General features: G+C 39.8%; 1 protein-coding gene across 1 annotated transcript in view; it reads left to right on the top strand.

Annotated features, from left to right (window-relative positions):
• The window catches only part of BEND2 (BEN domain containing 2), a 62,625-nt gene extending 47,313 nt beyond the window's left edge, over positions 1–15,312 (top strand). Inside the window, exons 9-11 of the mRNA XM_073665381.1 lie at positions 2,569–2,797; positions 4,404–4,607; positions 9,886–15,312. Coding sequence (XP_073521482.1) covers positions 2,569–2,797; positions 4,404–4,607; positions 9,886–10,058 — 606 coding nt within the window. The 3' untranslated portion in view covers positions 10,059–15,312. The remainder of the gene's footprint in view (positions 1–2,568; positions 2,798–4,403; positions 4,608–9,885) is intronic.
• Positions 15,313–15,806: the final 494 nt, after the last annotated feature.

Here is a 15,806-nt window from a genome sequence, read left to right as displayed (position 1 = left end):
TCAGAAGCTTACAACCTAGTGACATCACAGCAGCGACATCACAATTCATTAGAACAGGTTACCATGGCAACCTAACAGGTAAAGAGCCTGTAACCTGGCATATAGAGTTGGAATTTTGTTCTAAATTCACTAATTAGAAATAAGTCACATAGTAACTAAATAGTATTATATAAAAGCTAAATATTAGATATGGATCTGCAGAAATTTCAGCTGCTTAATTAAGTTGGTCTAGATGCCCCCATACACTGTAAACTAAAGCTGAATGACCCTGACAAAATCAGTCGGATTGGATGATGTGTACCCCACTGATCAGCTGTTATTTGCTCTGGCAAACACTGTGCAAAGCACACCTCCATTCATTGTATAGCAGTCGCTGCTGGGTGCTGCAGAGCAGCTCCTGTCAAAAGAATAGGAGTTGTTGTACAGTACCCACAGTTCCCTGCAGCAGCCACTGCACATTGATTGGAGGTGATGTATGATGCATTTTTAACCCCTTTTCGACATGTGCCTTTGCTGCGGGGTCAAGCGATGAGCCCGCACCTTTCCAGGGACATGACAGCTGATCTGATCAGCTGTCATGTGCCCCTAACAGCTGTAAACTGTTAAATGTCGCTGTCAATCTCTAATCGCCATGACAACTTCTCCAGACCTGACTCATCTGTAGAGATTACAGCAAAGATACATTTGACTGCTCACCTTTCCAGCATCATCCCCATCTATTCCCAACCTTGCACAAACTTGTTATCCTGTTATCCCAATGTTGAGCCTGCTGTTGCCTATTTGTCCCTGTTACTGCACCCGCTGTGTGGAAGGGAAACAGTGCTCTTCTTTGTACCCCTTATATAGTAAAACGCTCTCTTTATGCCCTCTAGATGGTAAAATTGCCCTTTCTGTAAGTGCCCTAGAAAGTAATAAAAGTGCTCACATTTAGTGTTTGCATAATGCCTCTTATGTGCCCCCTTGATAGCGTTAATATCCTTAGAGTACATTAAATTACAGGGACACTGAGTGCACCTAAAATTATTAATGATTTCTGATGCTTCAACAGCCTGTCCTCACACGCGGTATGATTCCTCCTAGTCCCCCCACACACAGTATAATTCCCCAACAGTCCCCCATACACAGTATGATGGCCCTCGTAGTAGTCTTCTCCTCATAGTATAATGCCCCAATGTTCTGCTACAACCACTTACTCATAAAATATACACTCAACTAAACCTGGACCTTGAGGCATTGTGTCCACTGTCAGTTAATGACTTCACCATGCCTCCTGTGCTGGGTAGCTGACATTGTGTGTGTGTGTGCTCCTATTATTCTGTAGGCCGCAGGACTAAAGCGGCCTACAGAGAGCGGTAGTGCAGGGAGACCATGCTCTACCGCAGTCTAACTGTATCTGCATGCTGTGCACACCTATACATTTAAAAGTGGTAGTCGCTGTGGTTGGGCGTCACCATATGAGTGGGTTGGGGTAACCTCCTCCTATGCTTCCGTGGTACCTACACTACTACTGAGGGTCCACTTGAGGAAGGAGACCTTGATTAGTCTCCTAGGTAAACTCTTCCCACCAACCTCCCCATCCCCACCCTGATGCAGCTCTGCTGGTGTGATGAATGGCGTTTTATTTTAGTTAGTGTGGACTGCTGTATGTGATGCTTACCTGGGTGAGATATGGTGCCAGGGTGCGCTATGGGAAGCAAACAAGCCAGCAGAGGTGGTGTGATTTTCTGCTGGCATTCATCTGGATGTTACTTTGAAATGTGCCCTCAACCTAAGCACTGAAAACCTATTCATGGCTACTGTATTTCCTAATTGCAGTAGTCTCAGCACCCTGCCACACTGCAAAAATTGTTCAGTAATTGTTTGAGAAACATTACAAAAAAGATAAAGGTGTTGCGGTGGCTTCCTAATTAATCCAATTTAAGTAATATTTGATGTGCTAAAAAACAAGCAAGATCCATGGAATTCTCACCTTGTAACTTACAGGACTTAAAAAGAACCACATTGATGGGATTCCTAGTAACCAAGCAATGTTCAAAGCCTCGAACAGGGAGAAATGTCAAGGTGGCAGCTCCCCCTTGTCTTTTCCCATCCAGCTCGTTATGATTGGTAGGTCTATTTGTGTATAGGGTGAGACCTGTTAATCATGCTAGGTCGGGCAGGGTGAAGCCAGGTAGGAGAGCTGCCTCTTGACTTTTCACTCCCTTCCTGACTGGGTCCTAAATTAGGTTTCTCTAACATGCATATTTGTAAAGAGGAAGCCTGTGCTTGTTTTTTGATTCCCTTATTTTGGACAGCATGAGTCTACTGACAGGTTCCCTTATAATCAGAAGCTAACATTTTGATGCCAGATACCATAGGACACCTTCCGAGGTCTTGTAGAGTCTGTGCCTTGACCGATTAGAGCTGCTTGGTGAAAAAGGGGGATCTACACAACATTAGGCAGGAGGATTTAATGTTACGACTGATTTGTGTATTTATCTGATGTAGGAAATTCTAGTGTATGTTTGAAAAATGTTTACTTTTTCGAGGCATTTACCTAACTGCTTAGTATTTCTATTTTCCATTAAGGTCAGTTTCTGTCCTAAAAGCCCAACTAAAGTTTCTGGTGACTCAATTTGCTTGGATTCTGATGATGCAACGGAGGAAGATAATGAAGTGGAAATTCCGGACGATGTACAAAATATCGTAGAAACTAACGCTCCACCTGCTAACACTGTAAATAAGCAGATGAGTAACCGGGCATCTGGATCCCATAAGGTTGGAATGTCTACAAAACAGAAAGTTTCCGACCCTATAGGTAATGCTCCTAGCTACACTGTTTAGAGGTAGAATGCTTTATTACACTCAACATTGAAATTGCAATGACCATGGTAGCACATAGTCATTGCAATTTAGTGCAATAAATAATGACCATGGTAGCACATTTAGTCCATACAGTAGCATAAGCACCATGTAGCCTGGTGTTGTAGAGTTGATGTCTCCTGGGACACTGGAGAAATGGCCCTACTACAGATTCCACGACCAATTCAATGTAATGCTGAGCTACATGGGTCTGGCTAAATCTTGCTGTAGTTTTTACAAGACATTATGTTATATTCTGTAGCTCTGCTAGTCCGCTCAATGATGAGCTTCTGTAAGGCTGTGTGCCCACTATGCGTTTTTCAAGCATTTATGCTGCGGAATTTCCGCAGCATAAACGCTTCAAAAACGTTTGGTAATACGTGCCCCATGGTCCTCAATGACAAGCCGCACTGTCAATGCCCATGCTGCGGATTTTTCCGCAGCGTTTATGCTGCGCTCAAAAATCCGCTGCATGTCCATTAATTTTGTGGACACGCAGCGTAATCGCCGCCATTGACTTGCATTGAGACGCATATAATCCGTGTCAGTACATTTGTACACACGGATATTATGCGTTTCAATGTGCGGATGGTACCCAAGTCTGGAGGAGAGAAGACTCTCATCCAGACCGGGGTACCATAGAAACTGTAAAAAAAAGAATTTAAAATAAAAAATAAAGTTTATACTCCCCTTCCGATGTCCTCCCGGTGTTATCTCTGCCGCGTCCTGTCTCTTGCAATGCTCGCGCTGTTGTGAAGGACCTGCCATGATGTCATTGAGTCATGTGACCATCACATGACTCAATGACGTCACCACAGGTCCTTCACAACAGCGCGAGCCGCCCAAGAGACCGTACGCGGCAGAGCTAACACCAGGAGGACATCGGAAGGTGAGTATAAACTTTATTTTTTTATTTTTTACCATTCTTATTCTTTTTTTTTTAACATGCAGGTTGCATGGATTTATATAGTGTGAACAAGTTGTCAAGCACTTTTCCAAGTGATTCTAAAATCGCTTGGAAAAGCGCTTGATAACCCGCATGCAGAAATGAATGCAAAGACGCTTGACAAACGCTTCTACCTGGCGGGAAAAACGCATGTAAAATCCGCATGCGTTTTTCCTGCCAGGGAGAAGCGTAAAAAATATGCAGCATTTCTGCATCGTGGGCACATAGCCTTATGCAGTCCTCCGTATTCATGAGATGGTCTATCCATGTCCCCCAACACTGATTGACAACTTTCTGTCTACACTACACAGAGGCAGAAAGCTGCCAATCATTGGTGTGTGTGAGGTTATACAGAGCTCATTATTGAGAGGACTAACAGAACTGTACAAGGTAAAATGGCAATAATATCAAAACTACAGTCGCAAAGTCTAGTAAGTGACATAACTCTGGAATTAGTGTCTCTGTTGCTTTCAGCTTAAGAAGCATAAATCTGGTGACAGATTCCCATGTTTTCTTGTACATACGCAGTTGATTTATCCAAAGGAAAACATCAGGAAGCCATTGTGATATCACCTTTTGTGAAAAGAATAAGTTATTTTTTATTTTGTTTCTTTAGAAAACTTTGGGGAACCCTGGAGAAATGTGCAGTTACCTTTCTCAGTCATATATATTGGCAAAGGAAAGTCTCGGCCAGAACTCTCTGCTAGGTATTTGATCAGGCATCTCTTTTCGGAGGAAATTCTTGTGAAGAGCAATGTTTATGGGAACATGGACCGTGGGGTTCTTCCATTAGACTCCAACAGAATTGCTGCATTACGAGGTATAAGCATTGTGTTTTGTACTTATATGCCTTGCTTTTATCATTTTGCAGTTTTCATATAGAATTCCTTTATTCATCATTCAGTTTTGCAAACGTAATGGCTGAAATCTTCCAGGATTCTTTGTTGAGGATCTGTATAGAACTTGCTTTGGAAATTTTCATTCTGGAAAACGTAAACTTAAACCTGGCACTATACAGTAAATCCTGCGCCTGCATTGCTTAAGCCTTCCCCATACACATGAGATGGCTCTTGGTTCAGCAATATTTTGTCTGATTGTTCAGCTGCCAGCTCTTTCCCAACTCTCCCACACACAGGAGCACTCATTCAGTAGAGCACAGCAGTTTATTCTATGTAAGAGCTTCTGCCAAACATCTCTGGCAGTGACTGATTTTTCAGAGTACAAAAGAATGGGCAATCTGAAGTCGTGCATGCTAGCTCCTTAACACCCTTGACAACCAAATGTCTGAGGCCCCCATATACAGCCCTGCTCATCATTATGGGCAGCCATGAAGTTTAAGTACGTAATGTGGAATATCGCCGGAAAAAAATGAATCAAGGGAAACAGTTTTTTTTTTTATCGAGCCCTCGTGTTAAAAACAAAAGAGCAAGTGATAAACAATAATTTAAAACCAAAAACAATGGGAGGGAAAAATAGGAAAAAAATAAATCTTGCTGTGACATTGGTATTGGCACCCTTTACATTAATGTAGTATGGAAACACATTTTCACTCGCCTGTGGTAAATCACAAAAGAAATTCTCCTGTGATTGTCAGTGCCCATGTGACATGAATTAGCCAATGAATGATGACTTCAGTGTTTTAAAAAGCCACATGGTAGGCCATGTTCCTTTGTCACAATGGTGAAGACAAAGGAGCTGTCTGAGGACATCAGAACTAGTATTAGCAAACACAAGACTTCCAAAGGGTATAAGGCCATCTTCAAAGACTTTGGTATCCCATTTTTAACAGTGCGCAATGTTATTAAGAAGTTTGCCAAGCATGGAACCGTCAAGAACCTCCCTAGACATGGGAAAAGAGGAAAATTAACAAGACATGTGTTCGAAGGTTTGTGCGAATGGTGGAAAAAACACCATGTCAAAAATCCAAAGACCTGAAGGCCAACCTGGAACAGTCTGGGATCATGATTTCAACAGGTACCATACGCTGCACACTAAACCAAGCAGAGCTGTATGGGCAAAGGCCAAAGAAGAAACCATTGCTGAAGAAAAGACATAAAAAGGAACGACTGATCTTTGCCAAAGTGAACCTTGACAAACCACAATCCTTCTGGGAAAATGTTCTGTGAACAGATGAAACAAGAATAGAGCTATTTGGCAATGCAAAGCAACAGTTTGTTTACAGACGGCGCAATGAAGCTTATAAAGAAAATGACACCTTACCAACAGTTAAGCATGGTGGAGGATCCAAAATGCTCTGGGGTTACTTTACTGTGTCTGGTACTGGAGGCCATGACCGTATCACAGGAATCATGATATCCGAGAATTATCAAGGGATTTTAAAGTGTAATGCCCTACCCAGTGTAAGAAAACTTGATTTGTGTCAAAGATCATGGGTCAGCAAGACAATGACCCAAAGCACCAGGGCTGTGGAGTCGGTAAGCCAAACCTCCGACTCTTCAATTTCCATGACACCGACTCCGACTCCCTCATACATGGCTCATGCTTAAGTGATAAATTTACTGTAGCACAGATTCATCTCCGCTAAAAGTCTAGACCCTTAGATCAGGAATAGGACAGACATTTGTAGGACATTTCATAACTTTCCCAAATTCTTATGAAAAAATATTCCCCACAAACTGCTTTGAACTGCTGTACCCAATTTATTATATATTTTAGGAGTTGGAGTCGGTCCATTTTACACGGACTCCGACTCGACGACTCCGACTCCACAGCCATGCAAAGCACACATCCAAACGTACACAGGAATGGTTGAAAAAGAAAAAATGGACTGTTTTAAAATGGCCAGCAATGAGTCCTGGCCTCAATCCCATTGAAAATCTTTGGGGTGAGCTGAAATCTGCCATTGGGATAAATAACCCTGCAAACATTCAAGAGCTTGAGCAAACTGCAAAGGAGAAGTTTATAGATGGCTACAAGAAAGGTTTGGAGGCTGTCATCAATGCCAAAGGGTGTGCAACCTAGTATTATTAAGGGGTGCCTTTATTGCTGCACATACTGTTTATTCTGTTTCTTTGAAATTGCAACATGGAAGTTTAAAAACAATGTTTTATTGTTCTATTACTTTGGAAAACTAATTAAAAAATCCTGTGGATATAACTTTGGTACATTTCCATTTATTGCTGAAGATATTGTACAGTCTATGAAAAAAATGAAGGGGTGCCAATAATGGTGACCAGCACTGTATTTTAGACTGTCAGCCAAACTTTTCATTATTGGCCGACATTAGTCTGTCTATGGGGGATAAAGGATTCGTCTGATATGCTTTTAGACTGGTTCCGAAGACAACTTGCCATCCTATGAATGCAGTTTTGAGCTATATTGGGCAAGTGAAAAATCCGGGAAGTATTTGCTTGCGTGAACTGGGTACACATACCGGTTTAACCCTTTCAACCCGAAGCCTGTTTTCACCTTCCTGACCAGGCCAGTTTTTTTTTTTAATTCTGACCAGTGTCACTTTGAGGTAATAACTCTGGAACGCTTCAATGGATCCCGGTGTTTCTGAGATTTTTTTTTTCATGACATATTGTATTTCATGATAGTGGTAAAAATTCTTTGATATGACTTATGTTTAATTTGTGAAAAAAAAAAAAAATTTTGCAAAAATTGTGAATATTTTACAATTTTCAAACTTAATTTTTATGCCCTTAAATCAGAAAGTCATCTCACACAAAATAGTTAATAAATACAAATTTCCACATGTTTACTTTACATCAGCACAATTTTGGAATCCAAAGCCATTTGAGCTTTTGAATGTAAAATTTGCTGGCATAATTAGTGATTGCCATGTCGAGTTTGGAGAGCTCCTGATGTGCCTAAACAGTGGAAATCCCCCACAAGTGACACCATTCTGGAAACTAGACCCCTCAGTGAACTTGCATAGATGTGTAGTGAGCCCCTTGATCCTCCAGGTGCTTCAAAGAAGTTTATAATGTTGAGCCATGAAAATAATAAAAAAAAAAATCACGTTTTTCCCGAAAAAATGTTTTTTAGCCCAAATTTTGCACTTTCACAAGAGTAACAGGAGAAAATGGACCCCAAAATTTGTTGTACAGTTTCTCCTGACTATAGAGATATGTGGTCGAAAACTACTTTTGAGGCATAGTGCAAAGCTCAGAAGGGAGTAAGCGTGCCATATTGGAGTCAAAATGGAGTCAAAATGGCACCAAAATTTGTCCCACAATTTCTGATGAATGTAGAAATACCCCAATTGTGGCTATGCAGTACAACTTAGCCATACGGTGAAACTCTGGGCTAGTACGTTGTAGTGACCAGTATGTTGTGCCCAGCTCGTGCTTCTGGAGACAGGCACCAGGAAATTAGGCGGACTCATCGCTACCGGAATGCCAAACATGTGGGCACTAACTGCGGTTTAGTCACACTGTGGAGCTCAGAAGGGAGGGGGGCATTTGGATTTGGGAGCTCAAAATTCACTGGATTTCTTTTGGAGGGTGAAGAACCATTTAGGTTTTCCAGAGGCGTTGTGCTACCAGTAACGTGGAAGCCATATTTCCGTTAACAGATGATGGACCTGAGTGGGGACTTGCTTTTTTTTGTGAAATGGAGTTGAAGCTTTTATTGGGACCATATCCTGCATTCTACGCTGAGCCCTTATATTGGGGTTTCCATCTAAATCTCCAAGTGACGTGATTTAGATGAAACCCCCGAGGGATTCATTCACTATAAGGAGGCAGCAGAGTTACTCTGGACTCTGGCCTCTGTTCAGCGTCGTCCTTCTTTTCAGAAGTGAGCAAAACTGTGGCCGACGATGCATTTAAGCAAGCCTAAAAAGCCGGCCCCCCCAGATCACAGGTCCTACTACGACCACAATGACTCCATCTGCCTCATTATAGGGAATCTTCCGCCGGGTGTTCTGTCTGAATCACTTATTTCAGAGATTTACACGGAAACCCCTATGAAAGCGCTCAGCGTAGAGCGCAGGATAAATGTGCGCCGAGCCTTACTGCGATCTTTGAGAGACAGAATGAACAAATCAACAGCAAGTGAACAATTGTTTTTTTTTATTTTTTACGCCATTCCTCATGCGGTATAAGTGATCTGACAACTTTATTCTTCGGGTTGGTGCGATTACAGTGATACCAGATTTATATTGGGTTTTTATGATTGGCAGCTGTTTTTTTTGTAAAAACAAGTTTTTGCATTGCCATATTTTGAAAGCTATAATTTTTCCATATTTCTGCCGACAGAGTCATGTGATAGCTTGTTTTTTGGGGGACGAGTTGACGTTTTTATTGGTACCATTTTCAGGCAAATGACATCCGTTTTTTGGAAAGCAGAATGAACAAAACCAGCAATTCAGAAATTGTTTTTTGGGGATTTTTTTTATGCCGTTCCGCTTGTGGTAAAATTGATAAGGCAGTTTTATTCTTCAGGTCAGTACGATTACAGAGATACCATATTTTATATAGTTTTTTATGTTTTGCCACTTTTACACAATAAAAACTGTTTTATAGAAGTGTCTCCGCTCCTGCTCTCTCGGAGTAGGCGCTGACATTCCACCTTCCTGAAGGACCCCGTGGCCGACTTGGGACCGGGGGTCACCATGGAGACCATCAGTACAAGGCAATTGCATCGCCTTGTACTGATGAAACCACGGAGAGAGCCCACTCCCTCTGCCATGCCGCACGATGTCACTATTGACAGTGGCAACACAGGGGTTAAACGCCCGCGATTGGTGTTAGCACTGATCGTGGAAGTTGCTGCGAGGTGTCAGCTCTCACATAGAGCTGAAACCCGCATTCAATCGCGGCGGCACTCAGTGTGAGCCCGCGCGATCGCGGTACTTTATATATACTGCTCTTTGCTGCCGCAGAGCAGTATATATACGACGCATGTCGGAAAGGTGTTAAAGGGGATACAGCCACCTTAGACATTTATGGAATATCCAAAGGATATGTCCTAAGTCTCGTAGATGTGACAAATGGTCTCTTCAGAGAGGAAGAGGACTAGAACTCTAGAAGAGTGACTTTATCTCAGAGGTCAGAGCTGTAGTTGTATAGATATACAATTAGCATGGATTTTAATATCATATCGCCTTTGCATACTTTTTCTTTCTACAGACTTTCTACAGCAGAATTACCCAACATTTGATCTGAAGGAAAATGGTCAAGACTGGAAAGCATGCGTGGCCGCGATTAATAGTACCATCCGAAGCCTTCGCCACGATCAAAAAAAGGCAACGATGCAAAGTCGGAAAAGGAGCTCTCTTGATGCGTTTGTTTTTTCAGCCTGATGTAACCAACTGACACTGGCGCTGTCCAGCATAATGTGCGTTCTGGTTGGTGCCGAGATGTGCCTTTGTCTACTGAAATCCTTTTCTACTGACAATTTTACTGACTACTTTAAAATACAGCCCAATACAAAAATTAAGAAACATTCTTTTATGTTTATTGTTAGTTTTACAACATTGTATGTTTGTAATGGTTATTGTGGGTATGAGATGTCATTATGCTACCTTCCCCCACATATATATAATAGTACTAGTTGTGTTTTTTTTGTTTGTTTTTAATATGAGTTTTGATTTATTGAAATAATCACAGACCCCCAGATAAATCAGTACTTTGATGGTTAGGTATCTTTTCTTTTAAATCGGTAGGGTATAGATCTATCATTTTAAGGTAATATTAGCTTTTATTGGAACGAGGTTGTAATAATAATAAAAAAAATAATCTTGAGTGGGCCCCTTGCAAAAAAAAAAAAAATGAAAAAAGTTTTTTGCTGCCCATAATGTCTTACAACATTACTATATGCAATATAATTTTTTTTTTTCTAAGACTGTTTTATGCATAAATTTAGTATATATACAAAATGTTATTTTACTCCTCGACAGCTTTCACCAGCATCTCTATTGTTTCATGTTACAGCCAATATAAGGGTATGTGTACAATGTTTCTTTTTCCAGGAGAGGACGACTATTTAGGAAATGCTGCTTTTCTCTAGCGTTTTGTAATCCTGAGCAGTCCATTCAACAGTGAAGAGACCAATAGTGGCTTCTGAAGGAAAACCAATGGCAAAACACCCAAAAAGAATTGTGTGTGTATCATTAGCCTTCCCATTGACTCCTAATTTAAAGTATAGAGCGTTTTCAGGGCAGAAAATACCTGAAGGGCCACTCCTTTTAACCTCTTGTCATCTTTGGTAACCTTAAACCGTTAAAAGATGCTCTGAACATATGAACAGCAAGTTGTTTTTCCATAGACACTCAAAAGAATGAACATATGAATTTCTAATTAGAGATTTTTCAGGTGGGTTTTGGAGCAAACCCAACTGAAAAAAAAAACTGTGTGCACATACCCTAAGACCGACATCTGTGGAACATGCATCACAGTCCATGTTTAGACCAACATACATGGATGCCTAAATAGGCATAGGCTTTATTATGAATGAGTGCCACCATGTATACATACAGGTGCATCTCAAAAAATTAGAATATCATCAAAAAGTTAATTTATTTCAGTTCTTCAATACAAAAAGTGAAACTCATATATTATATAGAGTCGTTACAAACACAGTGATCTATTTCAAGTGTTTATTTCTGTTAATGTTGATTATTTTTACAGCCAATAAAAACACAAAAGTCATTATCTCAGTAAATTAGAATACTTTATAACCACAGCTTGAAAAATGTTTTTAAAATGCAAAATGTTGGCCTACTGAAATGTATGTTCAGTAAATGCACTCAATACTTGATCGGGGCTCCTTTTGCATCAATTACTGCATCAATGCGGCGTGGCATGGCGGCGATCAGCCTGTGGCACCGCTGAGGTGTTATGGAAGCCCAGGTTGCTTTGATAGCAGCCTTCAGCTCGTCTGCATTGGGTCTGGTGTCTTTCATCTTCCTCTTGACAATACCCCATACATTCTCTATGGGGTTAAGGTCAGGCGAGTTTGCTGGCCAATCAAGCACAGTGATACTGTTGTTTGTAAACCAGATATTGGTACTTTTGGCAGTGTGGACAGGTGCCAAGTCCTGCTGGAGAATGAAATTTCCATCTCCAAAAAGCTTGTCGGCAGAGGGAAGCATGAAGTGCTCTAAAATTTCCTGGTAGACGGCTGCGCTGACTCTGGTCTTGATAAAACACAGTGGACCTACACCAGCAGATGACATGGCTCCCCAAACCATCACTGATTGTGGAAACTTCACACTAGACCTCAAGCAGCTTGGATTGTGGCCTCTCCACTCTTCCTCCAGACTCTGGGACCTTAATTTCCAAATGAAAATTGGAACTCTGGGACCTTGTGGAGTGTGTCAATGACTGCCTTCTGGACATCTGTCAAGTCAGCAGTCTTCCCCATGATTGTGGAGCCTACTGAAACAGACCAAATGACCTCTTTATAAACTTAGGAAGCCTTTGCAGGTGTTTTTAGTTAATTATTTTACTTTACTGAGATAATGACTTTTGTGTTTCAATTGGCTGTAAGCCATAATCCTCAACATTAACAGAAATAAACACTTGAAATAGATCACCCTGTTTGTAATGACTCTATATAATATATGAATTTCACTTTTTGGATTGAAGAACTGAAATTAACTTTTTGATGAGATTCTAATTTTGTGAGATGCCCCTGTATATTGCTGTGCTTCATGTGATAGAGGTGTAGTATTGTTTTGTGTTTAAAAAGTAAAATCTGGTGTCCCCTAATTCCGGATAAAACATGTTTTGGACACCTTTGTAATGTTTGCTACCCATAAAGGCAATGAATATGCTCATGAGTGATACTAAATAAGCAGCTTCAAGGTTGTCCTCTTCTTTGGGAGGTAACTCTGAAAAGCGTGTGTCTCGCTCGTCCCGACCTAACGTGGTCATAATTAATCAGTTGTTCAATTGAATAGCAGGATCCCGTTATCATCCTATTATAGTTGAGGAGGAAGCAGGATAACCCTTCTCATTTATGGACTCAAGCACAAATGTCTGTCTGTCAAGCGCTGATAATTGTATCTACTATTCTAATTTGGAAAATGGGATTGGATTATATCGCTGAATTATGGTGGTTATCCAAGTGACACATAGCGGCTCAGTTTTTATGCTAATAGATTTTCTGTAACATTTTATGCTTTGGAAGAAATGCTACCCCTGCTCCGGAGATTTGTCTTCTTTCTAGAATATTGTTACTTGCAGGAATTTTTTAATGACTTTTTAAATTAGAATACGCAAATTCAATGTTCCTCATTTGTGGAAACCTGTGCAATCAAAGATTGGGATTGATTTGCATAGCAACCAATGTGAATATTGCGTTTGTCTGCACTAGTTTACATAAATGAATCGTAATGTCTTGTCACCTATGTCCAGAAACAATATGAACGTACTTAGTGTAATGTTCTAATCCTGTAGTGTTTGCGTTTTACGTTGTCATTTTATTTTAGATGAGGTTACACGCTTAAGAGGTGAAACCTATATGTGTTGGCGTGCTGTATTTGTGTAAACCACATTTAAAGACATTATAGTTCTGTATGTGCTATTTCTAAAATACTGCAGGGATTTTTCATACAGTTTTGTTCTGTTCTAAATTGCAAATAACCAATGTTGGAATTATATAACAAATATGATTATTTATTTTTTTTTTAAAAAAGCATTTTTAAATTAAATGCCGTAAAAAAGCAAATATTTTCATAATGCAGATTGTGAAACCCTAAATCCCTGTTCACAGAAATGTAATACAGGTTGGATTTCCAGTCTATATTGCTGACCCAAACACAGATCTGTAAAAGGGGGACCCTATAAAAAAATGTATATGCCTAAAAAACTCTTCTGAATTTCAAGCATTTTTGGTTCTTGTTTCTGTTCTTGCTATTAGTATACAAAATAAATCAAAGTGCTAAGATGCAACACAGATGGCATCCATGTGCTGTCTGTTTTTTGTACGTTTTTTTTTCTTTTATGGTCCTATTAAATGGATTAAAGTCTGACCATTTTTTTTTCTTTCAGACAAGTTTGGATATTCTGTTTTGCATCACACTGAAGCTTTATTAGGTTGTAAAATATAGGAGATGGTTAGCTATTCATTTAATGGTATCACATTTTCACAAGTTTTGCAATGAAACAAAATTTTGGGGGCTATTTCTAAGTCCACATAGTAGTCCTAATGCAGGAACAGGTTCTTATACCCGTTTTCATATTAGGTGTAGGAAAACATTTATGAAGATTGTTTGTGAATTGGGTTATAGACCAGGTATTCTTATTGCTCCCTTGTCTGTACATCAATAAATCCAACCATTTGAAAAACTTGAGAGCCATTAGTTTGGAGAGCCATAGGCGTCACTGTAGTCTCACTTGCGTATAGATAGAATGGCTTCTAGAAATATATGCAAATAGAAGATGTATTTTCAAGACAGTGCAATGGTTTTGTGTTAATAACATTGGTTGGGGAGTTTCATTTTACATTGTACTTGTCATAATGAACATGTTATCTTTAGTAGCAGTATATATTGTATGGCCAAATTAACATTTTGTAGTAGTATTATGGTTTTTAAATTTTTTTCTATCGTTTAAAGGGAATCTCACAAAGTTTTTGCTACCTAATCTGAGAGCAGCACAATGTAGAGACAGAAACACAGAATCCAGCAATGTGTCACTTACTGGGCTGCTTGGTGTAGTTTTGATAAAATCACTGTTATCAGCAGGAAATTATTAGAGGACTATTCGAGAACTAGTAAACCTACTGCCAGGTAGTCCTTCATATTCATGAGCTGTGAATAACCCCACCCCACTATTGATTGGCGGCTTTCTGTGTACACTGCACATTGTCAGAAATCTGCCAATCAGTGGTGTGGGCTGGGTTAGACAGAGCTCAGCATTCAGAGAACTGCTAGATCTGCAGCAGTGGTTATATCAAAATGACAGCAAGCAGCCTGGTAAATGATACATTGCTGGAATCCGAGTCCCTGCCCCTACATTATGCTGCTCTCAGATGGGGTAGCAAATACCTGACACCTAGTGACAGATTCTTTATAAAGCTGGCGGTAGTGTATCGTAAATGGATTGGACAAGCTCTTAAGTCACTTTTTTTTTTTATTCTTTTTTAGATTCATTTCAAATATTGGGCCAAAATGCTTATAATTTATTACAAAACATTTTTACACAATTTCTAATTTTGCTGAAAGGAACAAAACTGCTCAATGCAAAAGGGTTAATAACGTTTTCAGACTCTGAAAATGAATGATCACCAAAAAAAACCTGCACCATTTTTCTCCATGAATTGAATTGTAATACAGTGGGCTGAAGAGATTATGCCACTAAGGTTGGGTAGAAAACCTTCTTGATGGGTGTCTTGGTCATTTATTCTGTAATGTTCCTATACCCGTAGCTGATTTGCTTCCTACTATTTGTCTTCAAGCCCCACACTATCCGATTATGCAGAGATGTGTTTTATATATAAGATTTAGTGAAGCTAGATATGTCTCTGGTTTTAGCGATCAGGAAATCTACAATATGACTCTTTTATTATATACTGTGTGTGTGTAAATAAAATATACTTTTTGTTACAAAGTCTAGTTTTATTGTACTGTTACACTAACCTAAAGACATGCCCAGTGGTAATGGAATTAATAATAAACTATCTACTGAGATTAAACTTGGTTTTATAGTTTGATATTTTTTCAAGTAATTTTATCTCAAAGTTCAAATTATTCACATTTGATATTATTTTCAAATTTCCTTTCGGTTATAGAAGCTCAAAAAAAAACCTGCAGTGATGGAACTCACTCATGATGGAAACTTTTGGCCCCGCAATGGGCAGGGCTCGGAAGGAAAGGAGTGCCATTTAAATTCTGGAGCGCAATTTTGGTTGGAATAGAGTTTAGACACCATGTTGCATTTGAAGAGCCCGTGACCTGATAAAACAGAAACCCCCCCCACAAGTGACACCATTTTGGAAACTACACTCTTGAGGAATTCATCTAGGAGTGTAATGAGCATTTTTAACTATGAGGCGATTCACAGAATTGTATAACACTGGGCTGAGTAAATGAAAAATTACCATT

The sequence above is a fragment of the Phyllobates terribilis genome, unplaced genomic scaffold (genome assembly GCF_046119375.1).
Source record: "Phyllobates terribilis strain yellow unplaced genomic scaffold, ASM4611937v1 Scaffold_2__4_contigs__length_985480577, whole genome shotgun sequence".
NCBI lineage: Eukaryota > Metazoa > Chordata > Amphibia > Anura > Dendrobatidae > Phyllobates > Phyllobates terribilis.
This window is presented reverse-complemented; position numbering and strand designations above follow the sequence as displayed.